The following is a 25986-nucleotide window of genomic DNA, read 5'->3' as shown; positions in this document are numbered from 1 at the left end:
AGTCGTAAAAAACCTTGTGTTGTTTAGTTTATGAAGACCTCACCCTCAGGTGAGCATAAACTCAAGGTTGTCAGCTTCTTCTAAAAAAAAGCATTTGAAATGATTGGGTACCGGGTATCTGCCACAATTTTAGAATGAAAATCTTTGACCAAAATAAATGTAAAGGTGCATTTCCTGCCTTCCAGATCCCCCGGGCCAGCCCGACTACACCGATGTGACCAGTGACTCGGTGACTCTGAAATGGGATGCACCCAAACGTGACGGTGGCAGCAAGATCACCAGCTACAGCCTGGAGAAACGCCAAGGCAAGGGCCGCTGGTTCAAGGCCAACCTGACTGATGTGCACGAATGCGAGTATACTGTCACCGGCCTGGCACTGAACGAGCGCTACGAGTTCAGAGTGACGGCCAGGAACGCCATTGGCGTGGTCAGCCCTCCCTCCAACTCCTCAGGCTTGATCGTGGTCAGAAACGAGAATGGTGAGTAATGAAATAAACTGGAGACTTAATTATGACTCATAATTGAAGTTACTTTCTGTACTAATGCGTTCCCATCTCCTATCAACCAGCTTCTCCGTTGATTGAGTTTGGTCCGGAGTACTTTGAGGGTTTGACAGTGAAGGCAGGAGACAAGATCCGGCTGAAAGCCACCATCACCGGACGCCCTACCCCTAAAGTGGTCTGGTTCAGAGACGGTGTGTTAGTTACCAAACAGATGATGGACATCATCAACGTGGCTGGATCCAGCACGCTGTTTGTCCGGGACGCTGATCGTACACACCGCGGTCTCTACACCGTGGAGGCTACCAATGGATCTGGAAACAGAAAGCAGGACATCCTTGTTCAAGTCCAAGGTACACAGTTTGGAATTTTGTCTTGTATTTGTTTGTGGGTTGTTTTGCACCCCCTTGGTGTGTACAGGCCGGTTTTATAAGTATTTCTGCTTTAACCCATGCCCCTCTGTGCTGCAGACACCCCCGGGGAGCCGCTGGGACCCATAACCTTCAGCAACATCTCGGAAGGAAAGTGTACGCTGTCCTGGAGCGAGCCGGAGAATGACGGCTGCTCAGAGATCACACACTACCTCATTGAGAAGCGTGAGACTGCCAAGATCTCCTGGGCATTGGTCTCTGACGAGTGTACAGAGTGCACCTTCGATGCTAGCAAGCTCATCAAGACCAACGAGTACCAGTTCAGGGTCTCTGCTGTGAACAAGTTCGGTATGGGCAGACCTCTGGAGTCCACTCCCGTCATTGCACAGATGCAATACAGTAAGTTGGACAGCCTTGTAGCACACAAAGATTTAATAATGTATTCTGATCTAATTAAACACAAGTTATTATTCTTATTATTTTCACGGTAAACTGCAAGATTAGTATTTTCTGTTCTTTGAAAACTCTGTTCTAATGCCCGGTGTTCCCCTTAGGTGCTCCTGAAGCTCCTGGCACTCCTGATGCTACGGAGATGACCGGTGAGAGCATCACGCTGTCCTGGATGGCTCCTACCTCTGATGGAGGTAACCCCATTCAGTCCTACATCGTGGAGAAACGAGAGAAGAAGACTGTCAAGTTCTACAAGGTGATCACCAAGAAGCCCATTGTAGAGTGTGCCCACAAGGTGCCCAACCTGACGGAGGATATGGAGTACGAGTTCCGCGTCATGGCCGTCAACGATGCCGGCGTGGGAGCTCCCAGTAACGTTTCCTTACCGATCAAAGCCGCCGAGCCCAAGGACATTCCCTGTGCTCCGTCTGTGGTGTGTGTGTCCGACTCCACCAACACCTCCATCAGCCTGGAGTGGTCCCGACCTGCCGATGATGGTGGCATAGAGATCATGGGTTACATTATTGAGATGGCGAAGGGAGAAGAAGAGGAATGGACGAGAGTAAACGAAGAGCTCGTGGCAGAGACAAACTACACAGTGACTTCTCTACAGACCGGCGGCGAGTACAGGTTCAGAGTGGCTGCTGTAAATCACATTGGCCGTGGCGAGGAGCGGGAGATCCCCGAGCCAGCACATGCCGTTGACAGACAAACGCCACCAATGGTGGACATCGACGCCAGCTTCAGGCAGACACACATCGTCAAACCTGGAGCTTCAGTTAACCTTGGCGTCAACTTCAGAGGAAAGCCAGTCCCGACGGCTACCTGGGTAAAGGAAGAAGAAGAGCTGGGAGTCAAGTCAGAGGTCACAAGTTCAGACGGCTTCAGTTCTCTGAGCATTGAGAACTGCTCCAGGAACGATACCGGAAAGTACACTGTGACCCTGGAGAATACCAGTGGCAGCAAGGCCGTCACCTTTACTGTGAAGGTAATGGACACGCCCGGACCACCGCAGGCTGTGGCCTTCAAGGAGATCTCTAGAGGCACCGTCACCCTCGTCTGGGAGCCTCCTCTTAATGATGGCGGAGCGAGAATCCATCACTATGTTGTGGAGAGGCGCGAGGCTAGCCGCCGCACATGGACACAGTCTGGAGGCAACTGCAAGCCGCACATCCTGAGGATCCAGGACCTCCTGGAGGGAGTGCCGTATTTCTTCAGGGTCTCAGCAGAGAACCAGCATGGCATGGGCGAGGCTTTTGAGATAACCAATCCCATCATCGCCACTGCAGAGCCGGCGTCCCCAAAGAGGATGGACATCCTTGACACTACTGACAGCACCGTGGTGCTGGGCTGGCTGAAACCAGAGCATGACGGCGGCAGCCGCATCCAGGGCTACATCCTTGAGGCCAAGGCAAAGGATGGAGACAAATGGATGGCGGTGGGCAATACCACCAATCTCACCTACACTGTGGAGAAGCTCAACAAGGGAGACGAGTATAACTTCCGTGTGAAGGCCAAGAACGAGTCCGGCTGCAGCACGCCGAGGGAAACTCTGGTGGCTGCTCTGGTGAAAGAACCGCACATTGAACCCGCTGCCGACCTCAGCGAGATCCCCAACCAACTCATCACATGCAACTCAGGAAAGACTTTCACCATCGACGTCCCCATCAGTGGCAGACCCGTTCCTAAGGTCACCTGGAAGCTGGAGGAGATGAGGCTGAGGAACTCCGACAGAGTCTCCATCCAAACTACAAAGGACCGGACAACCATTTCCACGAAGGAGGCCATGAGGGGAGACAGTGGTAAATACTTCCTCACCCTTGAGAACGTAACCGGAACCAGGACCTTCTCCATTGAAGTGAATGTCATGGGCAGACCTAATCCTCCCACCGGAACCGTGGAGATCACATCCATCACCTCTGAGTCCTGCGTCGTCAACTGGGAAGCGCCAGAAGATGACGGAGGTACGCCGATCACCAACTACATCGTGGAGAAGCGTGAGTCCGGCTCCACCGCCTGGCAGCTCATCAACTCCAGCGTCAAGCGCACCACTCTGGATGTCGGCCACCTCACCAAGTACATGCAGTACAGCTTCAGGGTGTCCGCAGAGAACAAGTTCGGAGTCAGTAAGCACATCGAGTCTGAGACCATCGTCGCCGAGCATCCCTTCAGTGAGTAACTAACTCTCAAACTTTGCAAAATTGTACATCAGATCAGTTAATAATAATAATAATAAAACTATGAATGAATATGCCTTAAGCCTTCATCTGTTTGCATCTCACAATTTATTTATTACTACAATAAACAGTGCCTGATTCTGTTCCTGTTTTATCCAATCCCATTTACATGCATATAGACTCCTGCTTTACTAGGTCACCTACAACATTCTCTGCTTCATTTGGATTCTTTTTTTTACATAAATATATTTATCTGCCTATTGACGTATATAGTTTACTTCTCCTGCATTACTTGAACAGTGTTTTCTTCTTGCACTATTGGGACTAACTACAATCTAGCTACTGCGCATATGACAATATCTTGAATCTACTTTCCAGTTCAGAAATTAAACATCTCTCTTTTTGAATCGCAGCCCCCTCTGGCCCCCCAACACAGCCCTCAGTGTGCAACGTTACCGCCAACACGATGACCCTTAAGTGGGAGGAGCCTTACCACGATGGTGGCAGCAAGGTGACGGGCTACTGGATTGAGAAGAAGGAAAGGAACAACATCCTGTGGGTGAGGGAGAACAAAATCCCCTGCTTTGATTGCTACAGCAAGATGGAGGGTCTGGTGGAGGGCCTGGAGTACCAGTTCAGGGTCTACGCCATGAACAGCGGCGGCCTCAGCAAGGCCAGCGAGGCCTCCAAGGGGGCCGTCGCCCAGAACCCTGTCGGTGAGTTCTGATCCGACTTTCCCTTAACTGATCTGACTTTCCCTTAACTGATCCGACTTTCCCTTAACTGATCTGACTTTCCCTTAACTGATCCGACTTTCCCTTAACTGATCCGACTTTCCCTTAACTGATCCGACTTTCCCTTAACTGATCTCTACTTCCTCTTTACTGATCTCTACTTCCTCTTTACTGATCTCTACTTCCTCTTAACTGATCTATACTTCCTCTTAACTGATCTCTACTTCCTCTTTACTGATCTCTACTCCCTCTTAACTGATCTCTACTTCCTCTTTACTGATCTCTGCTTCCTCTTAACTGATCTATACTTCCTCTTAACTGATCTCTACTGATCTATACTTCCTCTTAACTGATCTCTACTTCCTCTTTACTGATCTCTGCTTCCTCTTAACTGATCTATACTTCCTCTTAACTGATCTCTACTGATCTATACTTCCTCTTAACTGATCTCTACTTCCTCTTAACTGATCTCTACTTCCTCTTAAATGAGCTCTACTTCCTCTTTACTGATCTCTGCTTCCTCTTAACTTATCTCTACTTCCTCTTTACTGATCTCTACTTCCTCTTTAGTTAACTCGACTTCCTCTTTACTGATCTCTGCTTCTTCCTTCCTCAGATGCACCCAGTAAACCCGAGGTCACCAACGTCACCAGATCCACCGTGTCCCTGAAGTGGTCTTCGCCTCTGAACGACGGCGGCAGTCCCATCGTGGGCTACATCATCGAGCGTAAGCCGTACACGCTGACCGGCGAGGGTCGCTGGCTGAAGTGTAACTACACCAACGTGATCGACACGGTGTACACCGTGACGGCGCTGGGCGAGGGCGAGCCCTACGAGTTCAGGGTCATCGCCAAGAACGCCAACCAGGTGTTCAGCCTGCCGTCACAGTCCACCGGATCCGTGCAGTGCAAGACCGACTTTGGTAAGACCTGCCCCCAAAAAACATAAATGTGATATGTGTAGGAACCGAGTTTACGATCATTTCTGTATTTAGAGATTTTGGCTTTAATAAACAAACAGACAGACAGACACAGACAGATAGCAGTGACACAGTTATGTGTCTTCAAGCATTACAAATGAGTTCAAAATATGCAAAAGATAGAATAAGATAACAAATATGATAAAAATGTATAGCACATATATACAAAAGGACAATAGAAAATACATATATCACTAGAGTATCTAATAATATACAATATAAAAAATAGAATAAATACTGAATACATTTGAATACTCTGCAAGATAAATTTCACGAGGCAACATAAATATATAGATATAATATACATAAGCATTGTTAAATTGGATTATATATAGGTGTTGTTTTGGTCCTGTCTGATCAGTACACTTCCCCCCTCCCCCACAGAGCCTCCCAAGGCGCAGCTGGACAGCAAACTGCTGACGGAGATGGTGCGGGTCAGGGCCGGTTCAGACCTGGTTCTGGACGCTGCCGTTGGAGGCCGGCCGGACCCCAAGGCTTCCTGGGCAAAGGGCACCAGGGAGCTGGAGCTGTGCGAGAAGTACCACCTGCAGTACACCCCCACACGGGCCATGGCCATCATCAAGTTCTGCGACCGCGACGACACCGGGAAGTACTTCCTGACCGTCAGGAACGTGAGTGGGACCAAGACCGCCGAGGTCAACGTCAAAGTGCTCGGTAAGGGTTTATTAATGTCAGACTTTGGACTGCAAGAGTTGCAGTAGAGGAAATGTATATCACATAGAATGCAGTTACCAATAAAAGCCATACAAAAGGCGTAAAGTGAGCATAGAATAGACACTGATCATAATTTAAGATAATAGTGCAGTAAAATGAGGATAGCGCAAATTCCCATTAAGATTATAATCGGAATTAATGGCAGTGATGGGAATGATTTTAATAATAACACAAAGGGAAGTGCAGCAGAGCAAGTGTCAGAGTTAAGGTTTTTATTAAGTAAAACGGGTGCACAGAGCGCCTTAAGTTAAGGTTTTCTTTAGTAGCACAGCACTGCTCACCGACTAAAGTACTGTAGTTGCCCTCACTAAACTGTGCAACTGTTTCCGCAGACACCCCTGGGGTGTGCGAGGGCAGCCTGGAGGTCAGCAGGATCACAGAAGAGTCCTGTTCCCTCACCTGGAAACCTCCTCTGGAGGACGGCGGTGACGACGTGTCCCACTTCCTGGTGGAGCGCCGTGACACCAACAGACTGAACTGGGTCGTCATGCATGCCGAGTGCAAGGAGGCGACCTGTGACATCACCAGGCTCTTCAAGAACACAGAGTACCTGTTCAGGGTCCGCGGGGTCAACAAGTACGGCACCGGGGTTCCCCTGCAGTCCGAGGCCATGGTGGCCAGGAACACCTTCAGTAAGTCACTGGGAATGATCTGTTCTTATGTTGAAGGCAAAACCATGTTCTTCATGCACTGGTTAGAAAGGAAACACCATATCCATTGTATTCACTTTCTTTGGGATAAAAGAAACATTTCTGAATTTGGACTTTTCGGACCAGATTAACTTTCAGACCAAAAGTGAAGCTCGTATACCTCATTGTCAAAATGAAGCCCTACTAAGTTCTCACCCTTTACTTCCCACTCCAGCCGTGCCCTCTCCTCCGGGCACTCCAGAGATCCTGGTCTCAGCAGAGGACTTCGCCACCATCGAGTGGCTGAAGCCGGAGAGTGATGGCGGCAGCCCGCTGCTTCATTATCTGGTGGAGCGCCGCGAGAGGAAGAGCGCCCGCTGGGTGAAGGTGAACCGCGACGGCGCTCACCTGGACTCCACGCTGAAGGTGTGCGACCTCACCGAAGGAAACGTCTACCAGTTCAGAGTGACCGCCATTAACAAGGCGGGAGAGAGCGAGCCCAGCGAGGTCTCTCTCTACGTCGTCTGCAGGGAGCCCACATGTGAGTTCAAAGACCACTTTAACACTTCAAGGTCACCTACTATGCACAATCCACTTCCTCATGTCTCTTCTACATCAACATGTGTCCCCTCTTCCTCATGTCTCTTCTACATCAACATGTGTCCCCTCTTCTTCATGTCTCTTCTACATCAACATGTGTCCCCTCTTCCTCATGTCTCTTCTACATCAACATGTGTCCCCTCTTCTTCATGTCTCTTCTACATCAACATGTGTCCCCTCTTCTCCATGTCTCTTCTTCATCAACATGTGTCCCCTCTTCTTCATGTCTCTTCTACATCAACATGTGTCCCCTCTTCTTCATGTCTCTTCTACATCAACATGTGCTCCCTCTTCTTCATGTCTCTTCTACATCAACATGTGTCCCCTCTTCCTCATGTCTCTTCTACATCAACATGTGTCCCCTCTTCTTCATGTCTCTTCTACATCAACATGTGTCCCCTCTTCTTCATGTCTCTTCTACATCAACATGTGTCCCCTCTTCCTCATGTCTCTTCTACATCAACATGTGTCCCCTCTTCTCCATGTCTCTTCTACATCAACATGTGTCCCCTCTTCTTCATGTCTCTTCTACATCAACATGTGTCCCCTCTTCTCCATGTCTCTTCTACATCAACATGTGTCCCCTCTTCTTCATGTCTCTTCTACATCAACATGTGTCCCCTCTTCTTCATGTCTCTTCTACATCAACATGTGTCCCCTCTTCCTCATGTCTCTTCTACATCAACATGTGTCCCCTCTTCCTCATGTCTCTTCTACATCAACATGTGTCCCCTCTTCTCCATGTCTCTTCTACATCAACATGTGTCCCCTCTTCTTCATGTCTCTTCTACATCAGCATGTGTCCCGTCTTCTTCATGTCTCTTCTACATCAACATGTGTCCCGTCTTCTTCATGTCTCTTCTACATCAACATGTGTCCCCTCTTCATGTCTCTTCTACATCAACATGTGTTCCCTCTTCTCCATGTCTCTTCTACATCAACATGTGTCCCCTCTTCTTCATGTCTCTTCTACATCAACATGTGTCCCCTCTTCCTCATGTCTCTTCTACATCAACATGTGTCCCCTCTTCCTCATGTCTCTTCTACATCAACATGTGTCCCCTCTTCTCCATGTCTCTTCTACATCAGCATGTGTCCCGTCTTCTTCATGTCTCTTCTACATCAACATGTGTCCCCTCTTCTTCATGTCTCTCCTACATCAACATGTGTCCACTCTTCTTCATGTCTCTTCTACATATACATGTGTCCCCTCTTCTTCATGTCTCTTCTTCATCAACATGTGTCCCCTCTTCTTCATGTCTCTCCTACATCAACATGTGTCCACTCTTCTTCATGTCTCTTCTACATATACATGTGTCCCCTCTTCTTCATGTCTCTTCTACATATACATGTGTCCCCTCTTCTTCATGTCTCTTCTACATCAACATGTGTCCCCTCTTCTTCACGTCTCTACATCAACATGTGTCCCCTCTTCTCCATATCTCTTCTACATCAACATGTGTCCCCTCTTCTTCATGTCTCTTCTACATCAACATGTGTCCCCTCTTCTTCATGTCTCTTCTACATCACCATGTGTCCCCCCTTCTCCATGTCTCTTCTACATCCACATGTGTCCCCTCTTCTCCATGTCTCTTCTACATCAACATGTGTCCCCTCTTCTTCATGTCTCTTCTACATCAACATGTGTCCCCTCTTCTTCAAGTCTCTTCTACATCAACATGTGTCCCCTCTTCCTCATGTCTCTTCTACATCACCATGTGTCCCCCCTTCTCCATGTCTCTTCTACATCCACATGTGTCCCCTCTTCTCCATGTCTCTTCTACATCAACATGTGTCCCCTCTTCTTCGTGTCTCTTCTACATCAACATGTGTCCCCTCTTCTCCATGTCTCTTCTACATCAACATGTGTCCCCTCTTCTCCATGTCTCTTCTACATCAACATGTGTCCCCTCTTCTTCATGTCTCTTCTACATCAACATGTGTCCCCTCTTCTTCATGTCTCTTCTACATCAACATGTGTCCCCTCTTCTTCACGTCTCTTCTACATCAACATGTGTCCCCTCTTCTCCATGTCTCTTCTACATCAACATGTGTCCCCTCTTCTTCATGTCTCTTCTACATCAACATGTGTCCCCTCTTCTTCATGTCTCTTCTACATCAACATGTGTCCCCTCTTCTTCCTGTCTCTTCTACATCAACATACGTCCCCTCTTCTTCATGTCTCTTCTACATCAACATGTGTCCCCTCTTCTTCACGTCTCTTCTACATCAACATGTGTCCCCTCTTCTCCATGTCTCTTCTACATCAACATACGTCCCCTCTTCTTCATGTCTCTTCTACATCAACATGTGTCCCCTCTTCTTCATGTCTCTTCTACATCAACATGTGTCCCCTCTGAGATTCTCTCTCTTTTTGATCCATTTCTATAAAAACCTGTCTGAAAATGAGCTGATCAGATTTTGGTCACTTGATGATGTCATAACGATGTTTTGTCTTGAGTAACCATTAGCCAATCAGCAACTCAAGGTAACCCCCCCCCCCCCGTATCACCTGAACCTCCTCTAGAGCTCCATTGAGTTCTTTGTAACCAAATGTCTCTCAGAGGGGCGTGGGGAGGGGCTCCTTATTTTCATCTAAAGGAACAGACAGAGAATCAGCACTTTGGAAACAGGGCTGAAACAGAGGGGATTATGGGTAATGCTGCAATGATCTGGTTGGTGTTACAGCCAATCAGAGACAGGCTCTGGATATATCTGTGATGTATTGATGAAGAAGAGGATGATAGGAGACCTTTAAGGTGTCTGCTGTTTGCAAATCATAACTAATTGATAACACATCACTCATGCATTAATCTGCTCCCAGGCACCCCTGCTGAACCCTCTATCCCCCGTATCACCGACACCCACGCCGACAGCATCAGTCTGGCCTGGTCTCGGCCCGTTGATGACGGAGGCGCCGACGTGATGGGCTACATCCTGGAGATGCAGGAGGCCGGGGCTGAGGAGTGGAAGAAGGCCCACGAGAAGACGCTGAGATCCGCCGAGCTGACGGTGACCGGGCTCTCCGCCGGGAAGAAGTACTGCTTCAGGGTCGCCGGCATCAACGTCAATGGCACCGGAGACTTCAGCGAGCCGTGTGCCGAGACCGAGCCCGTGGAGAGACTAGGTACGTGGAGAGAGGAAACGCCAGATTGATATGTAATAGAGGATAGGGCCGCACCTTAACTGAAGATAATAAACACATATTAAAGGAGACTCAGTTCGTAGTCAACTGGAGTTCCTTTGGAGAACTGCATGAGTCGTAACCCTTAGATGATTCAGCTTTATCAATTCTTAAAACATGCTGAAGAGATTTTAACTTTTTGTTGTACCACATAAAATACGTCAGTAAATACCCCACTGGTGGATATAAAAACTGAGGGTACTAACAAAGGTCTGCATTAGACGACATATCGTCAGACAAAAGTATATATAATAAATGTATGTTCTGATATTGTCCTACAGAAACTCCAGACTTTGAGCTCCATGACGACCTGAAGAAGACCATCTGTCTGCGTGCCGGCGGATCACTCCGCTTGTTCGTCAGCATCACAGGTCGCCCGGTGCCCGCCATCACCTGGAGCAAACCAGGGGTGGACCTGCAGAACCGAGGCTTCATCGACATCGGCAGCACCTCCACCACGCTCATCATCGATCGGGTGCACCGCTACGACGCCGGGAAGTACACACTGGTGGCAGAAAACTCTGCCGGCAAACAGGAAGTCAACATCCTGGTCAAAGTCTACGGTAAGGGAACGTGTGGTCTATGTATTCAGCATGGTGATCAGAATCAGAATCCCTTTATTTTTGGGGAATGTACTGTATTACAACAGCAGAACAAATATACTTACATAATAAATAAAAAAGTAGGCACAAAAACACAATAAGTTCAAACAAATAACAGAACAGAGCACTCACGGAAGTAGCTGGTACTGTTCACAGATCATTGAAATAAAGCATCAATTGCACACAGTTTTATATACAATCTATTCAAGTTGCCCTATTCTGCTGTAGCGTCTCCATTGAACCAACGTATTTGCATTGATAGATACTCCTGGACCCACCGGGCCCATCAAGATCAAGGAGCTGACCAAAGAGTCGGCCACCATCTCCTGGGAGGCTCCGGCGGTGGACGGCGGCGCTCCCGTTAACAACTTCATCATCGAGCGTCGCGAGGCGTCCATGAGAGCCTACAAGACCGTCACCTCCAAGTGCAGCAAGACGTCCTTCAAGATCGACGGGCTGATGGAGGGCATGCTGTACTACTTCAGGGTCCTTCCAGAGAACATCTACGGCATCGGAGAGCCCTGCGAGACCCCCGACATCGTGCTGGTCTGCGAGGTTCCTCTTCCGCCGCAAAAACTGGAGATGATAGACGTCACCAAGAGCACCGTGACGCTGGGCTGGGAGAAGCCAGAGCACGACGGCGGCAGCAGGCTGACGGGATACGTCATCGAGGCCTGCAAGTTCGGCACCGACAAGTGGATGAAGGTGGCCACGCTGAAGACCACGGACTTCGAGCACACCATAGAGAAGCTGAACGAGAAAGAGCAGTACCTGTTCAGGATCAAAGCCATCAACAGCCGAGGAGCCAGCGAGGCCAAAGAGATGCTGACGGCCATCACCGTGCAGGAACAGAGAGGTAAGAATCCACTTCCTGTTAGTTACTTCCTGCTCCTTATTATTTCTAGTCTTTTCATTTGTAATGTACAATGCCATGTGTTTTTATGCTGCTTCAAGACAAAACATTCCCAAATATCTTATCTTACTTCCTGTTTGTTACTACCGTAATTGTGCCGGATCGGATCCACATTCATTCCTATAGGTAAAAATGTGACGCTGTGTTTCCTCCCCAGTGCTGCCGGTGGTGGACTTCTCCAGTATTCCTCAGAAGGTGGTGAACGTCCTGTCTGGAAAGACCCTGGAGCTGGACCTGCCTCTGGTGGGCCGGCCTCCTCCCGTCTGCTCCTGGTTCTTCAAAGATAACAAGATGAAGAAAACGGAGCGCGTCACCATCCAGAGCACCGGCAAGTTCTCCAAACTCACCATGAGCGACACCACCATCGACGACAGCGGCGACTACACGCTGGAGGTGAAGAACGTCGTGGGCGTCATCAGCGAGGTCGTGAAGGTCGTCGTGCTCTGTAAGGAAACTTTAATATTACTCTCTCTTTATGTTTGACTGACATCACACAGCTGACTGTGAAGAGGGAGGGCTGGGCGATAAAACAGTCAGGACATTTAACATGGTTTCATTGTTAGCAATAATGGTACATTTCTAAGAACTATCTTACCGTGATGCGTAATAATTACGTTTGAAATGACTCGTTTCCATAAGAATTCGATAATTCAGTAACAAGAAGTGTGTTTTCTGAGAATTTCTTTAGCATATAAAGCTGACTCGTTTTATCAGCTTGATTTGATAACTTCTCTTAGCAAATGTTTTCAGACGTTTTTTATTCTGTTGTTTCGTGTTTTTCGTGTTTTTCCTGCATATATTTATTGTGTGTAATCCAGATGTTTTATGCTGACCTTATTGATTAGAATGTTTCCTAACATCTCTGCGTGTCCCCTGCAGCTAAGCCCGATGAGCCCCAGGGCCCAATCAGGTTTGACGAAGTGGACGCAACCACAGTCTCCTGCAGCTGGGACTCCCCCCTCAGGGATGGCGGTGCCCCCGTCAGCGGCTACGCTGTGGAGCAACGTGACGCCCACCGGCCCGGCTGGGTGCCAGTCTGCGACTCCGTCAGCCGACCTACATTTAAGTTTGATAACCTCAACGAAGGAGACGAGTACGTGTTCCGCGCCGCCGCTATCAACCGCTTCGGCACCGGAGAGTTCCTGCAGTCAGAGATCGTCACCTGCAGGAGCCTGAAGAGTAAGACAACCTACTTTACCTACTTTTATTTTGTTTTATTTATTTCATAGTTCTTAAAGGGTTTTATCTTATATTATTTATGTAAAACTTTCAGTAGCAACATTTCTTTTTACGTTGTTTTTTTAATATTTTAATCGTTTAACCTTTATTAGAATTATGACATTTTTATTACTATTACCTTTTTATTTGTATTTCTGTGGTACCTATATGTTCACTTTGTTTTATAACATGTGATTTCCTCCCCAGACGTGCCTGGAACCCCGGGCCGCCCCACCATCTTCGACGTTTCGCGCGACGGCATGACGGTGGCCTGGAACCCGCCCGAGGAAGACGGCGGCCTCGAGGTTTCCGGATACATCATCGAGCGCAAAGAGGTGCGTTCGGAGCGCTGGGTGCGCGCCAACAAGAACCCGGTAACCATGACCCGGTACCGGTCCACGGATCTGATCGAGGGCCTGGAGTACGAACACAGGATCACCGCAATCAATGCCCGCGGACAGAGCAAACCCAGCCTGCTGTCCAAACCCGCCGTCGCTACAGACCCCATCGGTAAGAGACAGACCCAGTACTGTAAAACTGGTCCACATCGAAGGGCCGCCATCGCAGCGGTGGTACATCAGAATTTCTTGAAACAGTTGGGTCTATGCTGTAGTTGAGCAGTTTCAGAGAAATGTGGGAATTTAATCAGTGCGTTCCTTGAGATAGCTTATTGCACGAACAAAATATGTATATCTTTTAAAACACTGTTTGATGAAACAGATGAGACATTTCTATGAAAAAAAACTCACAAATACAAGAAAAAAATGTACAATAAATAATTACAAAATGTAAAAGAAAAATATGTAGTTTGGGATAAGAAAACCTTTGGAGAAGAGGATCAGAAATGATCGGAGACTGAAGTCATTAACTGACCTTTAATCCAGGGTTAAGCCACCTTTTTCCATACACTAAATCTCGGTGCGTTTTGACTGATGGAGGATTTTAGTAATAGAACGTCTGGATCTGAAGTTACCATACAAGCTGAGGTAACGATAGCGGCAGAAATCCTCATTAACACCATGCCCCCCCCCACAGATCCTCCTGGCTGTCCCCAGAACCCGAGGATCACCGACACCACCAAGTCCTCCGTGTCTCTGGCCTGGAGTCCTCCCGACGACGAGGGCGACGCCCGGGTGGACGGCTACCTGATCGAGATGCAGAAGGCGGGCAGCATGGCCTGGATGAAGTGCAACACCACGCCATCCCTCATCTGCGAGTACACACTCACCCAGATGCCTCAGGGCGAGGAGTTCAAGTTCCGCGTGATGGCCTGCAACGCCGGTGGCTCCGGAGAACCCGCCGAGGTGCCGGGAACCGTCATTGTGACGGAGATGCTCGGTAAGAGGATTATATAAGAGTATTAACATCTATTACAGTCTTTTGTTCAGTTCTCAAAAAGCTGACAAAAAGAAATACTACAGAGGAAAAATAAAGCAGACTTAGAACAAAGGATGTGCAGGATGCAGACAACAGAGACAGAAATATATAACTTTGTTTATTTCAGAATCAGAATTCCTTTACACATGCCACAGAGGGGACATTGTCAAACTTAGAAGAGGGCCAGCAATTAAAAGAACTTGAACTATAAGAATGACCCGTCCTGCAGGAATAGTAATGTTTACACTCTGGTTGTTGCAGAATCTCCGGACTACGACCTGGAGCTGAAGTACAAAGACTTGTACGTGGTTCGTCACGGAGGCGTGGTCCGCCTCTCCGTGCCCGTCAAGGGTAAGCCTCACCCGACCTGCACCTGGTCCAAGGACAGCGGCGCCTTCTCTGCCAAGGCCATGATCGCCTCCACAGAGGACGCCAGCGAGCTGGTGATCAAGGGAGCGGAGAGGAGCGACACCGGCGTCTACGAGCTGCTGCTGCAGAACGCCATGGGCAAGAAGAAGGCCACCATCAAGGTGAAGGTCATCGGACGGCCGGCTGCACCCCAGGGCCCGCTGATGTTCGAAGAGATACAAGCCAACTCCGTCAAGGTGTCCTGGAAGACTCCCGAAGACGATGGTGGTGCAGAGATCCTGGGCTACATCGTGGAGAGACGTGAGGCGACGAGGAACGCATGGTACACCGTGGACTCCAGAGTCACAGAAACACATCTTCTGGTGAAGGGCCTGTCGGAGGGGGTGGAGTACCACTTCAAGGTGACCGCCGAAAACTCCTTCGGCGTCAGCTCCTCTCTGAAGTCCGAGCAGCCTCTGGTTCCCAAGACCCCCATCTGTAAGTGTTCCTTCAAAGTCCACATGCAGTTGTTTATTTCACTAACTTTGTCTGTTTATGTTTGCCGAGTTCTCCTAAACTCACCAGACGTTAGCATTAGCATTATGCATAACACTTCAAAACAATTGTAATATAAAAAGTAATTGTGTCAATGTCAGTAATGAAGTGGGGGGGGTAACTAACATATTTCATTGTGAAATAGGTTAGTTACATTGCAGAATCAGAAACGGTTTTATTACCAAGTAGGTTTACACATATGAGGAATTTGCTTCGGTATAAATGGTGCATTCAAAGATACAGGAAGAAGAATATGTGTAACACCTGTAGTGTTGAACAGTGAGCAATGATTCAGTAATAAATGTGTTTTTCTTTTACCTAGGTGTCCCCGAGGCTCTCATCACCGCGCCGGAGATCATGGACGTCACCAAGAGCTCCGTGGCGTTGGCCTGGGTCAAACCAAAGTACGACGGTGGCTCTGCCATCACGGGATACTTCATTGAGCACAAACTGGTGTCCGTGGAGACGTGGACGCGGCACATGGTCGCCGTCAGCTCCACCATGTTCACACTGTCCGGCCTCACGCCCGATGCCGAATACTCCTTCCGCATCGTCGCCGCCAACACCATCGGACAGAGCGAGGCCGGGCCCGAGTCCGAGCTCGTCACATGCAAGGATCCATTCGGTGAGAACCAGAACCAAAGTCACAACAAAAGCCAGAACCAGAGCCATACATTAAGAATAGAAGAATATACACAAATATTTTTAAACAGCTCCGGTCACCCATGTTTTAGAAAGTACTTAAATAGATAGTTGATTCATGAGAGATGAAAAAACATTTGATTTGGACCAAAATAAAGTTGGAAAGCTGTTTTAAGGAAACCATTGCCTGTGAAACTCCCAAATAGAATCTGATCAGAATCAGAATAACTGTATTAGTTCCACAGAGGGGAAATTGTTACATTTATGTATTCATTGATGATCCGTTGTCACCAGGAGCTTATTGTTTTTATTTCTCTCCCCAGACAAGCCTAGTCAACCGGGCGAGATCGACACGGTTACCGTGGCAAAGAACTCTATCGCCATCCGCTGGAAGGCGCCAGCGTGTGACGGAGGAAAGGAGGTGCTCGGCTACTGGGTGGAACACAGGAAGTCCATAGAGAGCAAATGGACGAAGTCCAGCAAGCAGATGCTGAAGGAGAAGGAGAAGGAGTTCACCGCCTATGGCCTCGCAGAGGCAACCGAGTACGAGTTCAGAGTGTTCGCCGAGAACGAGACGGGCATGAGCCGACCACGCAGGACCGCCACCTGCATCAGGACCAAGCTCGGCGGTGAGCCAAATCATCATTATTATTATTTGCAGTATAATATTTAGTATTATATTATTAGTCATTCTGAAATCCCATTATTTAAGGTACTAATAAACATGTTCCTTGTTCTGTGGCACAGTTGAAACTGCACCGGGCCTGAGAAAGGAAATGGACGAAGTGACAACCAAACTGGGCCAGCCCGGCGTTATGAAGTGCCAGATCATCGGCAGACCCCTCCCCGACATCAAGTGGTACCACACCGGCAAGGAGGTCATCGAGTCCCGCAAGTTCGAGATGAGCTCTGACGGCCGCAACCACTCGCTGTCCATCAGCACGGACCAGCAGGAGGATGAGGGCGATTACACCTGCAAGGCTGTCAACGACGCCGGCGAGGCCGAGACCACCGGCACGCTGGTGCTGGAGGCCGCTGCACGCTTCCACCCCGACTACCCGCTGAAGGAAACCTACTACGCCGGCCTGGGGTCCACCCTGCGCATCCACTGCGTCTACATCGGCCGGCCTGAGCCCAAGATCATGTGGCTGCAAGGCGCTATGACCCTGCAGGACACAGACGACATCAGCATCGAGACCACCGGGTTCTACACCCACCTGGTGATCAAGAACGTGCAGCGCAGAAAGCACGGAGGAAAATACAGAATCCGGCTGCACAACCACTTTGGCCGGGCGGACACCGCCTTCAACGTGGAGATCTACGGTATGCAGCAGCAACAGATGTTAGGGGGACTGTTAATATGTTAGAAGATGAGGCTAATGTTGTTAGCAATATACTATAAGCAGATAAAGAAAGGGAAACGTTATTGGTACTATTATTATTATAATTAGATTCCAGTTGAGTGCAGTTTGCTTTGGTCTATAAGCATTTTTTAGTATTTGTTAGTCACTTAAAATTTAAATGGAGGTTCTCCTCCCTTCCCCCAACTCACATATTCAGACTGTCAGTATTGAGTTTATAATTGAATATGCTGCCTGTGTTTGCAGACAAACCTGAGATGCCTCAGGGCCCCATCAAGCTGGAGGCTCTGCTGAAGAACTCAGTCATCATCAGCTGGAAGGCGCCCGCAGACGATGGCGGTTGCATGATCACAAACTACATCGTGGAAAAGCGCGAGGACAAGGAAGGCACCGAGTGGGAACTGGTGTCCTCCTCCATTAACGGCATCTCCTGCCGCGTGCCCAACCTCATCGACAGCGCCGGGTACTTCTTCAGGGTTTACGCCCAGAACCGCTACGGCAACAGCGAACCTCTGGAGCTCAGCGCCCCCATCCTCATCAAGAGCCAGCTGGGTATGTTTTATTTATTTCATTGGTGTTAAAAGTCTGATAAAAAGCAACCCATGTTTTTATCTAGTACTTAAATGCTAACTTCCTGAAAGATACAGAGCTGATACTACGGTCTACGCTAACTCTGACATAAAAGTAAAACATGTTCATCATACAGCTTTATGTATTCTTCAGCGTTCAATCATATTTGAGTTTAGCCACAAATCTGTAGAAAAAAATATCAACCCCTTCTTTTATAATTTCCTGACACCTTATTGTTATCTACGAACACCCACATGTACTCACGGTTTCCTGATTGTGTTTTCCTCACGCAGAGAAACCATCACCTCCTCTGGCCCCGGTTGTTTCCGGCATCACCAAAGACTCCTGCGTGGTTTCCTGGAAGCCTCCTCTCAGCGACGGCGGCTCCAAGATTAAGTGCTACTGCCTGGAGAAGAAGTTCAAGAAGGACAAGAAGGAATGGAGCGAGTGGGCCGCGGTGACGAAGGATGAGATCAAGCAGACTGTGTTCTCCGCCAAGCGCCTGGTCGAGGGCGTCGAGTGCATCTTCCGCGTGAAATGCGAGAACCTGGGAGGTGAGAGCGACTACAGCGAGGAGACGGCGCCCATCGTGCCGGTCACCGCTGTGGATATCCGTGCTCCTGCCTTCAAGGAGGAGCTGAGGAACATGAGCGTCAAGTACAAGAGCAACGCCACCTTGGTGTGCAAGATCCTTGGCCAGCCCAAGCCTGTGATCAAGTGGTTCAGACGAGGAAAGGAGATCCACTCTGACGGAAAGAAGATCAAGATCCAGGAGTTCAAGGGAGGCTACCACCAGCTGGTGATCACCGAGGCGGACGATGAAGACTCCACCGTGTACCAGATCAGGGCCACCAACCAGGGAGGCTCCATCTGCGCCACTGTGTCTCTGGATGTGGAGAGTAAGTTCAGATTTATTTATCCGGGCCACTGGTTCCAAACCAGTTTTCTATTTGGTTTATAAAGTCAGAATAGGGAAACATTTCTTCTGTCAATTGAAAAACCCAAAATATTCCCGAAGATAGACAAGTTCCAGGAATTTGCTTTGGTGTATCAGTACATGGCATTAACACGGGGGCAGAAAATGAACTGAGTTAGGTACAAATATCTACAACATATTTAGAGCTGAGACAATTTTAGAAGAAGTTGTGTTTGCAGGAATTTAAATAAGACTTGACATTTAAACATTTTCTTATTTCTAGTTCCTGCCCAGATCAACCTGCCGAAGAACCTGAAGGACAAGGAAGCCATTCCCGCCCTGCGCGGAGAAGTGGTCAATATCAAGATTCCTTTCAGCGGCAAACCAGATCCTGTCATCACATGGCAGAAGGGACAAGATCTCATCGACAGCAACGGCCACTACCAGGTCATCGTCACCAGGTCGTTCACCTCGCTGGTGTTCTCCAACGGAGTGGAGAAGAAGGATGCCGGTTTCTACATTGTCTGTGCCAAGAACAGGTTTGGAATCGACCAGCAGACCGTCGAGTTGGATGTGGCCGACGTTCCCGATCCTCCACGTGGAGTCAAAGCCACTGACGTCTCCAGGGATTCTGTTAGGCTGAACTGGGTGGCCCCCGCCAATGACGGAGGCAGCAGGGTCGTCAGCTACATCATTGAGAAGTGCCCCACCACCGCCGAGAGGTGGGAGCGCGTCGTCCAGTCCAGAGACACCCACTACACCGTGACCGATCTCTTCGGAGGAACCAGCTACCAGTTCAGAGTCATCGCTGAGAACAAGTTTGGACAGAGCACCCCATCTGAGACCAGCGGACCAATCATGACCAAGGAGGACAAATCCAGAGTCCTGCTGTACGACCGGGAGGTGGACGATAGTGGTCGCGTCCCCAGGGGCAAGATTCACTCTGACGTCAAGAATATGCACACCAAGTACGCCATTGCAGAGGAGTTGGGCAGAGGTCAGTTTGGTATTGTCCACCGCTGTGTGAACATCACCACTGAGAAGACTTACATGGCTAAATACTACAAGGTGAGAGGCGCTGATCAAGCGATCGTCAAGAAGGAAATCGCTACCCTAAATCTGGCCAAACATGAAAACTTCCTGCTCCTGCAAGAGTCCTTTGACAGCCCAGAGGAGCTGGTGTTGATCTATGACTTCATATCTGGCGCAGACATCTTTGAGCGCCTCAGCACAGCCGAGTTTGAGTTCAATGAGCGCGAGATCGTCAACTACATCCGGCAGATCTGCTCGGCTCTTGATTTCCTGCATGATGAGAGCTACGGACACTTTGACATCAGACCTGAGAACATCGTGTACACAACTCGAACCGGCTCTAACGTGAAGATCATTGAGTTGGGCCAGTCCAGACACATGACTCCTGGAGACATCATCAAAGTCCAGTACACCACTGCAGAGTACGCTGCTCCTGAGATCCACCAGTGTGACATGGTCAGCACCGTCACCGACATGTGGGCGGTGGGTGTCCTCACCTACGTGCTCCTCAGTGGCCTGAATCCATTCACAGCTGAAACAAACCAGCAGATGATTGACAACATCTCCAGTGCCGCCTACACCTACGAAGACGAGTCCTTCAAGCAGGTCAGTGTGGAGGCGTTGGACTTCACAGACCGCCTGATGACGAAGGAGCGTAAACATCGTATGTCCGCGGCCGAGGCTCTGGTGCATCCTTGGCTGACCAAGCCTGCAGAGGAGATCAGCAGCAGGGCGATGCAGACCGGCAGACACAAGAGATACTACCAGACAATGGAAAAGAAAGAGTGGAAGACAGTTGTCTCCGCAGCCCGTATAGCCAGCGGCGGCTCCATCAGAACCCAGCGTGGCGTCTTTGTCTCCAAGGTGAAGATCGCTCCGTTTGAACACGGCCCTGTCGGAGGCCAGATCAGCCATGCCGTGGCGAAAGAGGGAAGCAATGTGAAATTTGGCTGCAACATTGAAAACTACGACAGCACTACTGAAGTCACATGGTACTGTGGCGTCAGGCAGCTTGAAGCTGGAGACAAATATGAAATTGAATTTGAGGACGGCCTGGCTTTCATCACCATCAACAAGGTCACAAGGGCAGATGATGGCACCTACAGATGCAAGATTGTGAACGAGTATGGGGAGGACAGCGCCTACGCAGAGCTGTTTATCAATGGTGTCAGATCTTACCGCGACTTCTTCACCGCCCGCGTGGTAAAGAAGACGAAGCGCAGAGTGGACACTGCCAGGATGCTTCAGAAGCCTCCGGAGTTCACTCTTCCTTTGGTCAACCGCACCGCCTACATTGGTGAGGACATACGCCTTAGTGTCACCGTCACAGTTCACCCAGAGCCTCGTGTCGTCTGGCACAAATCTGGACAGAAACTGGTCCCTGGACAAGATGAAAAGAAATACACCTTTATCAGCGACAAGGGCCTGTACCAGATGATCATCCACAAACTTGAGGATGAGGACGAAGCCGAGTACAGCGTTGTGGCACGCAACAGTTTTGGTGATGACAGCTGCAAGGCTCGTATCACCGTTGTTCCCCGGCCTAAACCAGCAGACCTCACCTTGAGGCCAATGTTCAAACGCCTGCTCGCCAACGTGGAGTGCCGGGAGGGCCAGAATGTGCGCTTTGAGATCAGAGTATCCGGACATCCCCAATTGAAGTGGGAGAAGGACGGCATGCCTTTGGCCTTTGGACCGTCCATCGAGGTCATCCATGAGGGTCTTGATTACTACATCCTTCACGTAGGAGGCACTCTGATTGACGACTCCGGTGTTTACCGAGTCACTGCTACCAACTCTGCCGGCTCCGCCAGCTGCCAGGCAACACTCAAGGTCGAGCGGTCCACTCACGTGAGGAGGGAAGTCGAAATGAGTTCCAAGGAGAAGAAAGCAATGGCTGGAAAGGCAGAAATGGACAAAAAGGTGAGGCTGTCTCAGATTATGTCTGACACAGTATTCATACCTCTACCACCCTTGGCAGTGCAGGCAGTCAGGGAGGCAGCCTCCATGTTCAAGCCCGCCGTGACCACAAAGAAGGGGGAGAAGACCGAGGCGGAGATCCAGAAAGAAAAAGAGGAGAAGAAGAAGCGCGCTGATGAAAAGAGGCTGCGCATGCCATACGATGTTCCTGCTCCTCGCGTCACTAACCCTGCGTCTCTCGTGGAGGACGTGGAGATCAAACACTTCCAGCCACTCTCTGACATGAAGTGGTACAAGAAGCTGCGAGATCAGTACGAGTTCCCTGAGCCGATGGACAAAATCCATCAGAAGAGGTTGAAGCGTATCCGCCTCTCCAGGTGGGACCAGTTCTACGAGATTCCTATCAGGATCAAGGACCACTATAAGCCCAAGTGGCGCATCTCTGCCATGACTCAGGACGACTTGGAGACCGTGAGGCCTGCAAGGCAGCGCTCTCCTTCCCCTGAGCTGGAAGCCTACCACCGCATCAGGAGGAGGTCTCTGGGTGACATGTCCGACGAGGAGCTCCTGCTGCCTGTGAAAGAGTACCTGTCCATGAAGAGGACTGAGGAGGAGAGGCTTCGTCTGGAGGATGAGTTGGAGTACGGTTACTCTGCTTCCCCACCCAGTTTCAGCCCGGTGCGCTTCGAGCTGTCGGCCCTGCGTCCATCATCCCCAAGAAAAGCCTACAGCGAGGACGACGAGGCGGAAGAGGCCCGCAGATACGACTCCTATAGAATCCCATCTAAATACGAGGCCGGACCCAGTTACGTTGACCTCCGCCAGCGACACGACAAAGCCACCCACAGACCTCAAAGACAGAAACAGAGGGTGCATGAGGAGAGAGAAGACCAGGAGCTGCTGCGCCCTCACACAACCAGCCAGAGGTTATCCACCTACAAGAGTGCGCTCAAACGCATGGAGTTTGAGGAGAAGACTCGCACCTCTAAAAAGGAAACAACTGTCACCGTCTCGACCTTCTCTAAGGACGTCGAATCTGAACACCTCACATCCTTCACCTCCGAATATATGCCCAAACCGATCAAGAAGCTTGAAACACCTGAGCCCCACATAAGGACATCACGTAGCCAAGACAGGTCTGCCGTGTCCGATGCGGCCCTCACTAAAGTCGACTATGCCTCCAGGTATGAGGAGAGAAAGATGGCTCTGAGATCGGAGAGGAAATCGGTGGAGAGGACTTTCGAGACGGTGACACAGGCTCCCTTCAGTCTTGACCACGGCCCCCGGATCACCATTAGGATGCGGTCGCACCGCGTACCCTACGGCTCCAACACCAGGTTCACCCTGAACATCCAGGCCAGACCCGAGCCAGAGGTCAAGTGGTTCCACAATGGGAAAGAGATTCATCAGACCGGCAAATACCACATGAGCCACCTCAGCGGGGTCCTGACTCTCAGGATTAACAACTGCATGACTGAAGACTCCGGCACGTACCGCGTGGTCTGCACCAACGCCAAGGGAGAGACTTCGGACTACGCCACGTTGGATGTGGCCGGAGAGGAATACGCTGCCTTCTCCTCGCTCCGCAAAGACGAGGAGCCTCCATCCTCCCATCTCCCAGAGATGACCCTGACAGAGGAGTATCACATGTCCTCCTCAAAGACAACCGTGATGGAGAGCAGGACTGAGACAAAGAGCACCACTGTTGTTGTTGAGAAGCGTACGGAGAAGACGACTTCTCCAGCCAAGATCCTGAGCAAACCTCAGTCCCTGACAGTGGAGGAGGGAGACTTGGCCAGGTTTGAGTGTGATGCGGACGGCGAACCGGCGCCTTCAATTACCTGGCTGCACCAAGGATCCTCCATCGGATCCTCTTGCCGTCACCACATCATCTCCACGCAGCGCAGCTCCTCCTTCGAGATCTCCACCGTGGAGATGTCGGACGATGGCAGCTACTCCGTGCTGGTGGAAAACGCCGGAGGCAAACAAGAGGCCCATTTCACTCTGACCGTCCGCAAGTCCGAATCCAAGGAGAAACTGGCGGCCAGAATCACCTCCCCTGAGGCCAAGTCCCCCATACCAGTCAAGTCCCCCGAACCAATCAAGTCTCCTCAGAGGGTCAAGTCCCCAGAGCCAATCAAATCCCCTCTGAGGGTCAAGTCCCCGGAGCCAATCAAATCCCCTCTGAGGGTCAAATCCCCGGAGCCAATCAAATCCCCTCTGAGGGTCAAATCCCCGGAGCCAATCAAGTCTCCACAGAGGGTGAAGTCCCCAGTCTCTCCAAAGTCCCCTACTCCGTAAGGTAAGAGGAAAACTATCCGTCCCCCCAGATTCAATCCAATATACAAACACATAGTGTTGAACACATGGTATTATTAGCTTATTCGTTATTCTCGCATCCACGAGAGAAGTTTTAAAAGTAAAAGACAATGGAGTCTCTGAGAAAGGTTCAAATGGGTACTTTAATTAAAATGGCGCCGTAATGTTACAAGCAGAATATTGTTCAGGGAGAGAGAAGAAGCTGCAGCTTCCTGTCGCAGTTGCGGCCGTGAAGAAAGAGACTCCACAAAGCTCCGTCACCTGACTATATATCTCATTTGGCTCCTCCTCCTCAATGGCGGCTGTGGCGTAATCTTCCGCCCTCCTTTCACCAATGTCCGATATCGCACATAACAGAGGATTTTGATATTGTACATTCAATACATAACTAAACACGCCTTTTCTCCTCCTTATCTCTTTCATGACTTTTCATTTAATGCATTTTAACAGCTGTAATTCGTTACTTTAATAATACTGGAAATACTTTACGGCAGTTCTCATTTACGGTAGTTCCGGATGTTGTCATACCAACTCACATCTGTAAACAAAACTTATTAAAATAAACTGTACCTTCATTTAATATTCAGCAATAATAATATCTCGATGTATATCTCGATGTCTATAGATGTAGTGTTAAAGTCAATGATATTAGCCATATGCTAAATGCTAACCGGAGATGAAGGATTTTCAGAATAAAAGCGATTGTGCGAGAATTTATGGTTTTTCAGAATAAAACAGCATTTAAGCTGACGGTATGTTTAAACTAAGTTATGCCATAAAACATTGATTTTAATTTCTAACAGTATGAATACACATTACACACTATTTTTTTACACGCTTGTGGTAATATGAAATATAAATAATATTAAGTGGTTATTACTGTGTCTGATTAGTAATTTATTTCTTTTGATTTCAACTCCAGATGCCCCCGACTGATGGACGCTGAGCCCGGAGACCCTGATCACGTCTGCTCCATGTAAAAACCTAAAAGTTAATTTATTTCCCCGCTCCCCTACTCCAGAACCTTTGATTTAGTGAATTAGCAATGATAATTTTTACGTGAGAACGATCTGGATTCCTGTTTTGTAAATATGAACTATTTTTGTACCAAACTTGACATTAATTTATGCCAAACTAGACTCACGTCTAACGTTGTTATAAAATGTGCCATATTGGACAATTAAGACGTAGGATTTTTGAACTGTGACATGTACATAATGTATATAGCCGAATTGAACGGTTATGGGAAATGTATGCATTGTTATTTATGACAATATTACCTGAAACAAAGATGAACACGTTTCACCAGGAGAAAGTTTCCCCAGGAACGAATACCCTGAGAAGCGAGAAACGAAACTCTGTGCCTCAACGATCAGTTGAAGTCTAAAGCTGGCCTCGGCAGGTAGAGCGGCTCCCTGCCGACGAAACTCAGACAAACTTATTATTTTGGATCTTTCCGTTTCTGACGGAGGACGAGGCCCTGAGCGCTGTGTGCTAACCCTCATGTACGCAGCGTGAACCGGCCTCGCCCCCCGCCGACGTGTCGATGAGTGCGCTCTCACCGTCTCGGTTATTAATTATTCATATTATTTGTATTGTGAGCGCTGCTCTGCACAGCGCGGCGGCTGCGGCTATCTGTCGTTGTGCTGCACAGAGCAGCGCCACTCTGGAGGATCTGTGTGTGTGTGTGTGTGTGTGTGTGTTAGCTGATAGCGGTTAGCGGGCTCCTCTTTATCCCGCAGCGTCTCCATCTGCTGCAGAGGAAGCTAACGTCTGAACTTCGATCTGTAGACCTTTATTTCATCCTCCTTGAGTTTATGCATTTCTGATTTAATAAAGCATGATTCAGCACTA

The 25986-nt window shown here is 49.2% G+C and overlaps 1 protein-coding gene across 11 annotated transcripts in view; it reads left to right on the top strand.

Moving 5' to 3' along the window:
• ttn.1 (titin, tandem duplicate 1) overlaps positions 1 to 25986 on the top strand; it is a 236951-nt gene extending 210965 nt beyond the window's left edge. For all 11 annotated transcript variants that reach the window (XM_079667095.1, XM_079667103.1, XM_079667097.1 and 8 more), the window contains 24 exons: positions 186 to 479; positions 569 to 853; positions 971 to 1270; positions 1426 to 3492; positions 3912 to 4214; positions 4849 to 5154; positions 5596 to 5886; positions 6279 to 6578; positions 6811 to 7116; positions 10000 to 10302; positions 10641 to 10922; positions 11224 to 11817; positions 12032 to 12319; positions 12754 to 13053; positions 13300 to 13602; positions 14128 to 14430; positions 14731 to 15315; positions 15695 to 15997; positions 16338 to 16643; positions 16762 to 17337; positions 17622 to 17927; positions 18239 to 18844; positions 19145 to 24115; positions 25055 to 25986. In XM_079667095.1, the coding sequence (XP_079523221.1) occupies positions 186 to 479; positions 569 to 853; positions 971 to 1270; positions 1426 to 3492; positions 3912 to 4214; positions 4849 to 5154; positions 5596 to 5886; positions 6279 to 6578; positions 6811 to 7116; positions 10000 to 10302; positions 10641 to 10922; positions 11224 to 11817; positions 12032 to 12319; positions 12754 to 13053; positions 13300 to 13602; positions 14128 to 14430; positions 14731 to 15315; positions 15695 to 15997; positions 16338 to 16643; positions 16762 to 17337; positions 17622 to 17927; positions 18239 to 18844; positions 19145 to 24114 (14477 nt within the window). In that variant the 3' untranslated portion in view covers position 24115; positions 25055 to 25986. The remainder of the gene's footprint in view (positions 1 to 185; positions 480 to 568; positions 854 to 970; positions 1271 to 1425; positions 3493 to 3911; positions 4215 to 4848; positions 5155 to 5595; positions 5887 to 6278; positions 6579 to 6810; positions 7117 to 9999; positions 10303 to 10640; positions 10923 to 11223; positions 11818 to 12031; positions 12320 to 12753; positions 13054 to 13299; positions 13603 to 14127; positions 14431 to 14730; positions 15316 to 15694; positions 15998 to 16337; positions 16644 to 16761; positions 17338 to 17621; positions 17928 to 18238; positions 18845 to 19144; positions 24116 to 25054) is intronic.

Source organism: Notothenia rossii (genome assembly GCF_949606895.1).
Source record: "Notothenia rossii genome assembly, chromosome: 2".
Classification (NCBI taxonomy): Eukaryota; Metazoa; Chordata; class Actinopteri; order Perciformes; family Nototheniidae; genus Notothenia; species Notothenia rossii.
The sequence above is the reverse complement of the archived record's forward strand: the minus strand, read 5'-3'. Positions and strand labels throughout refer to the sequence as shown.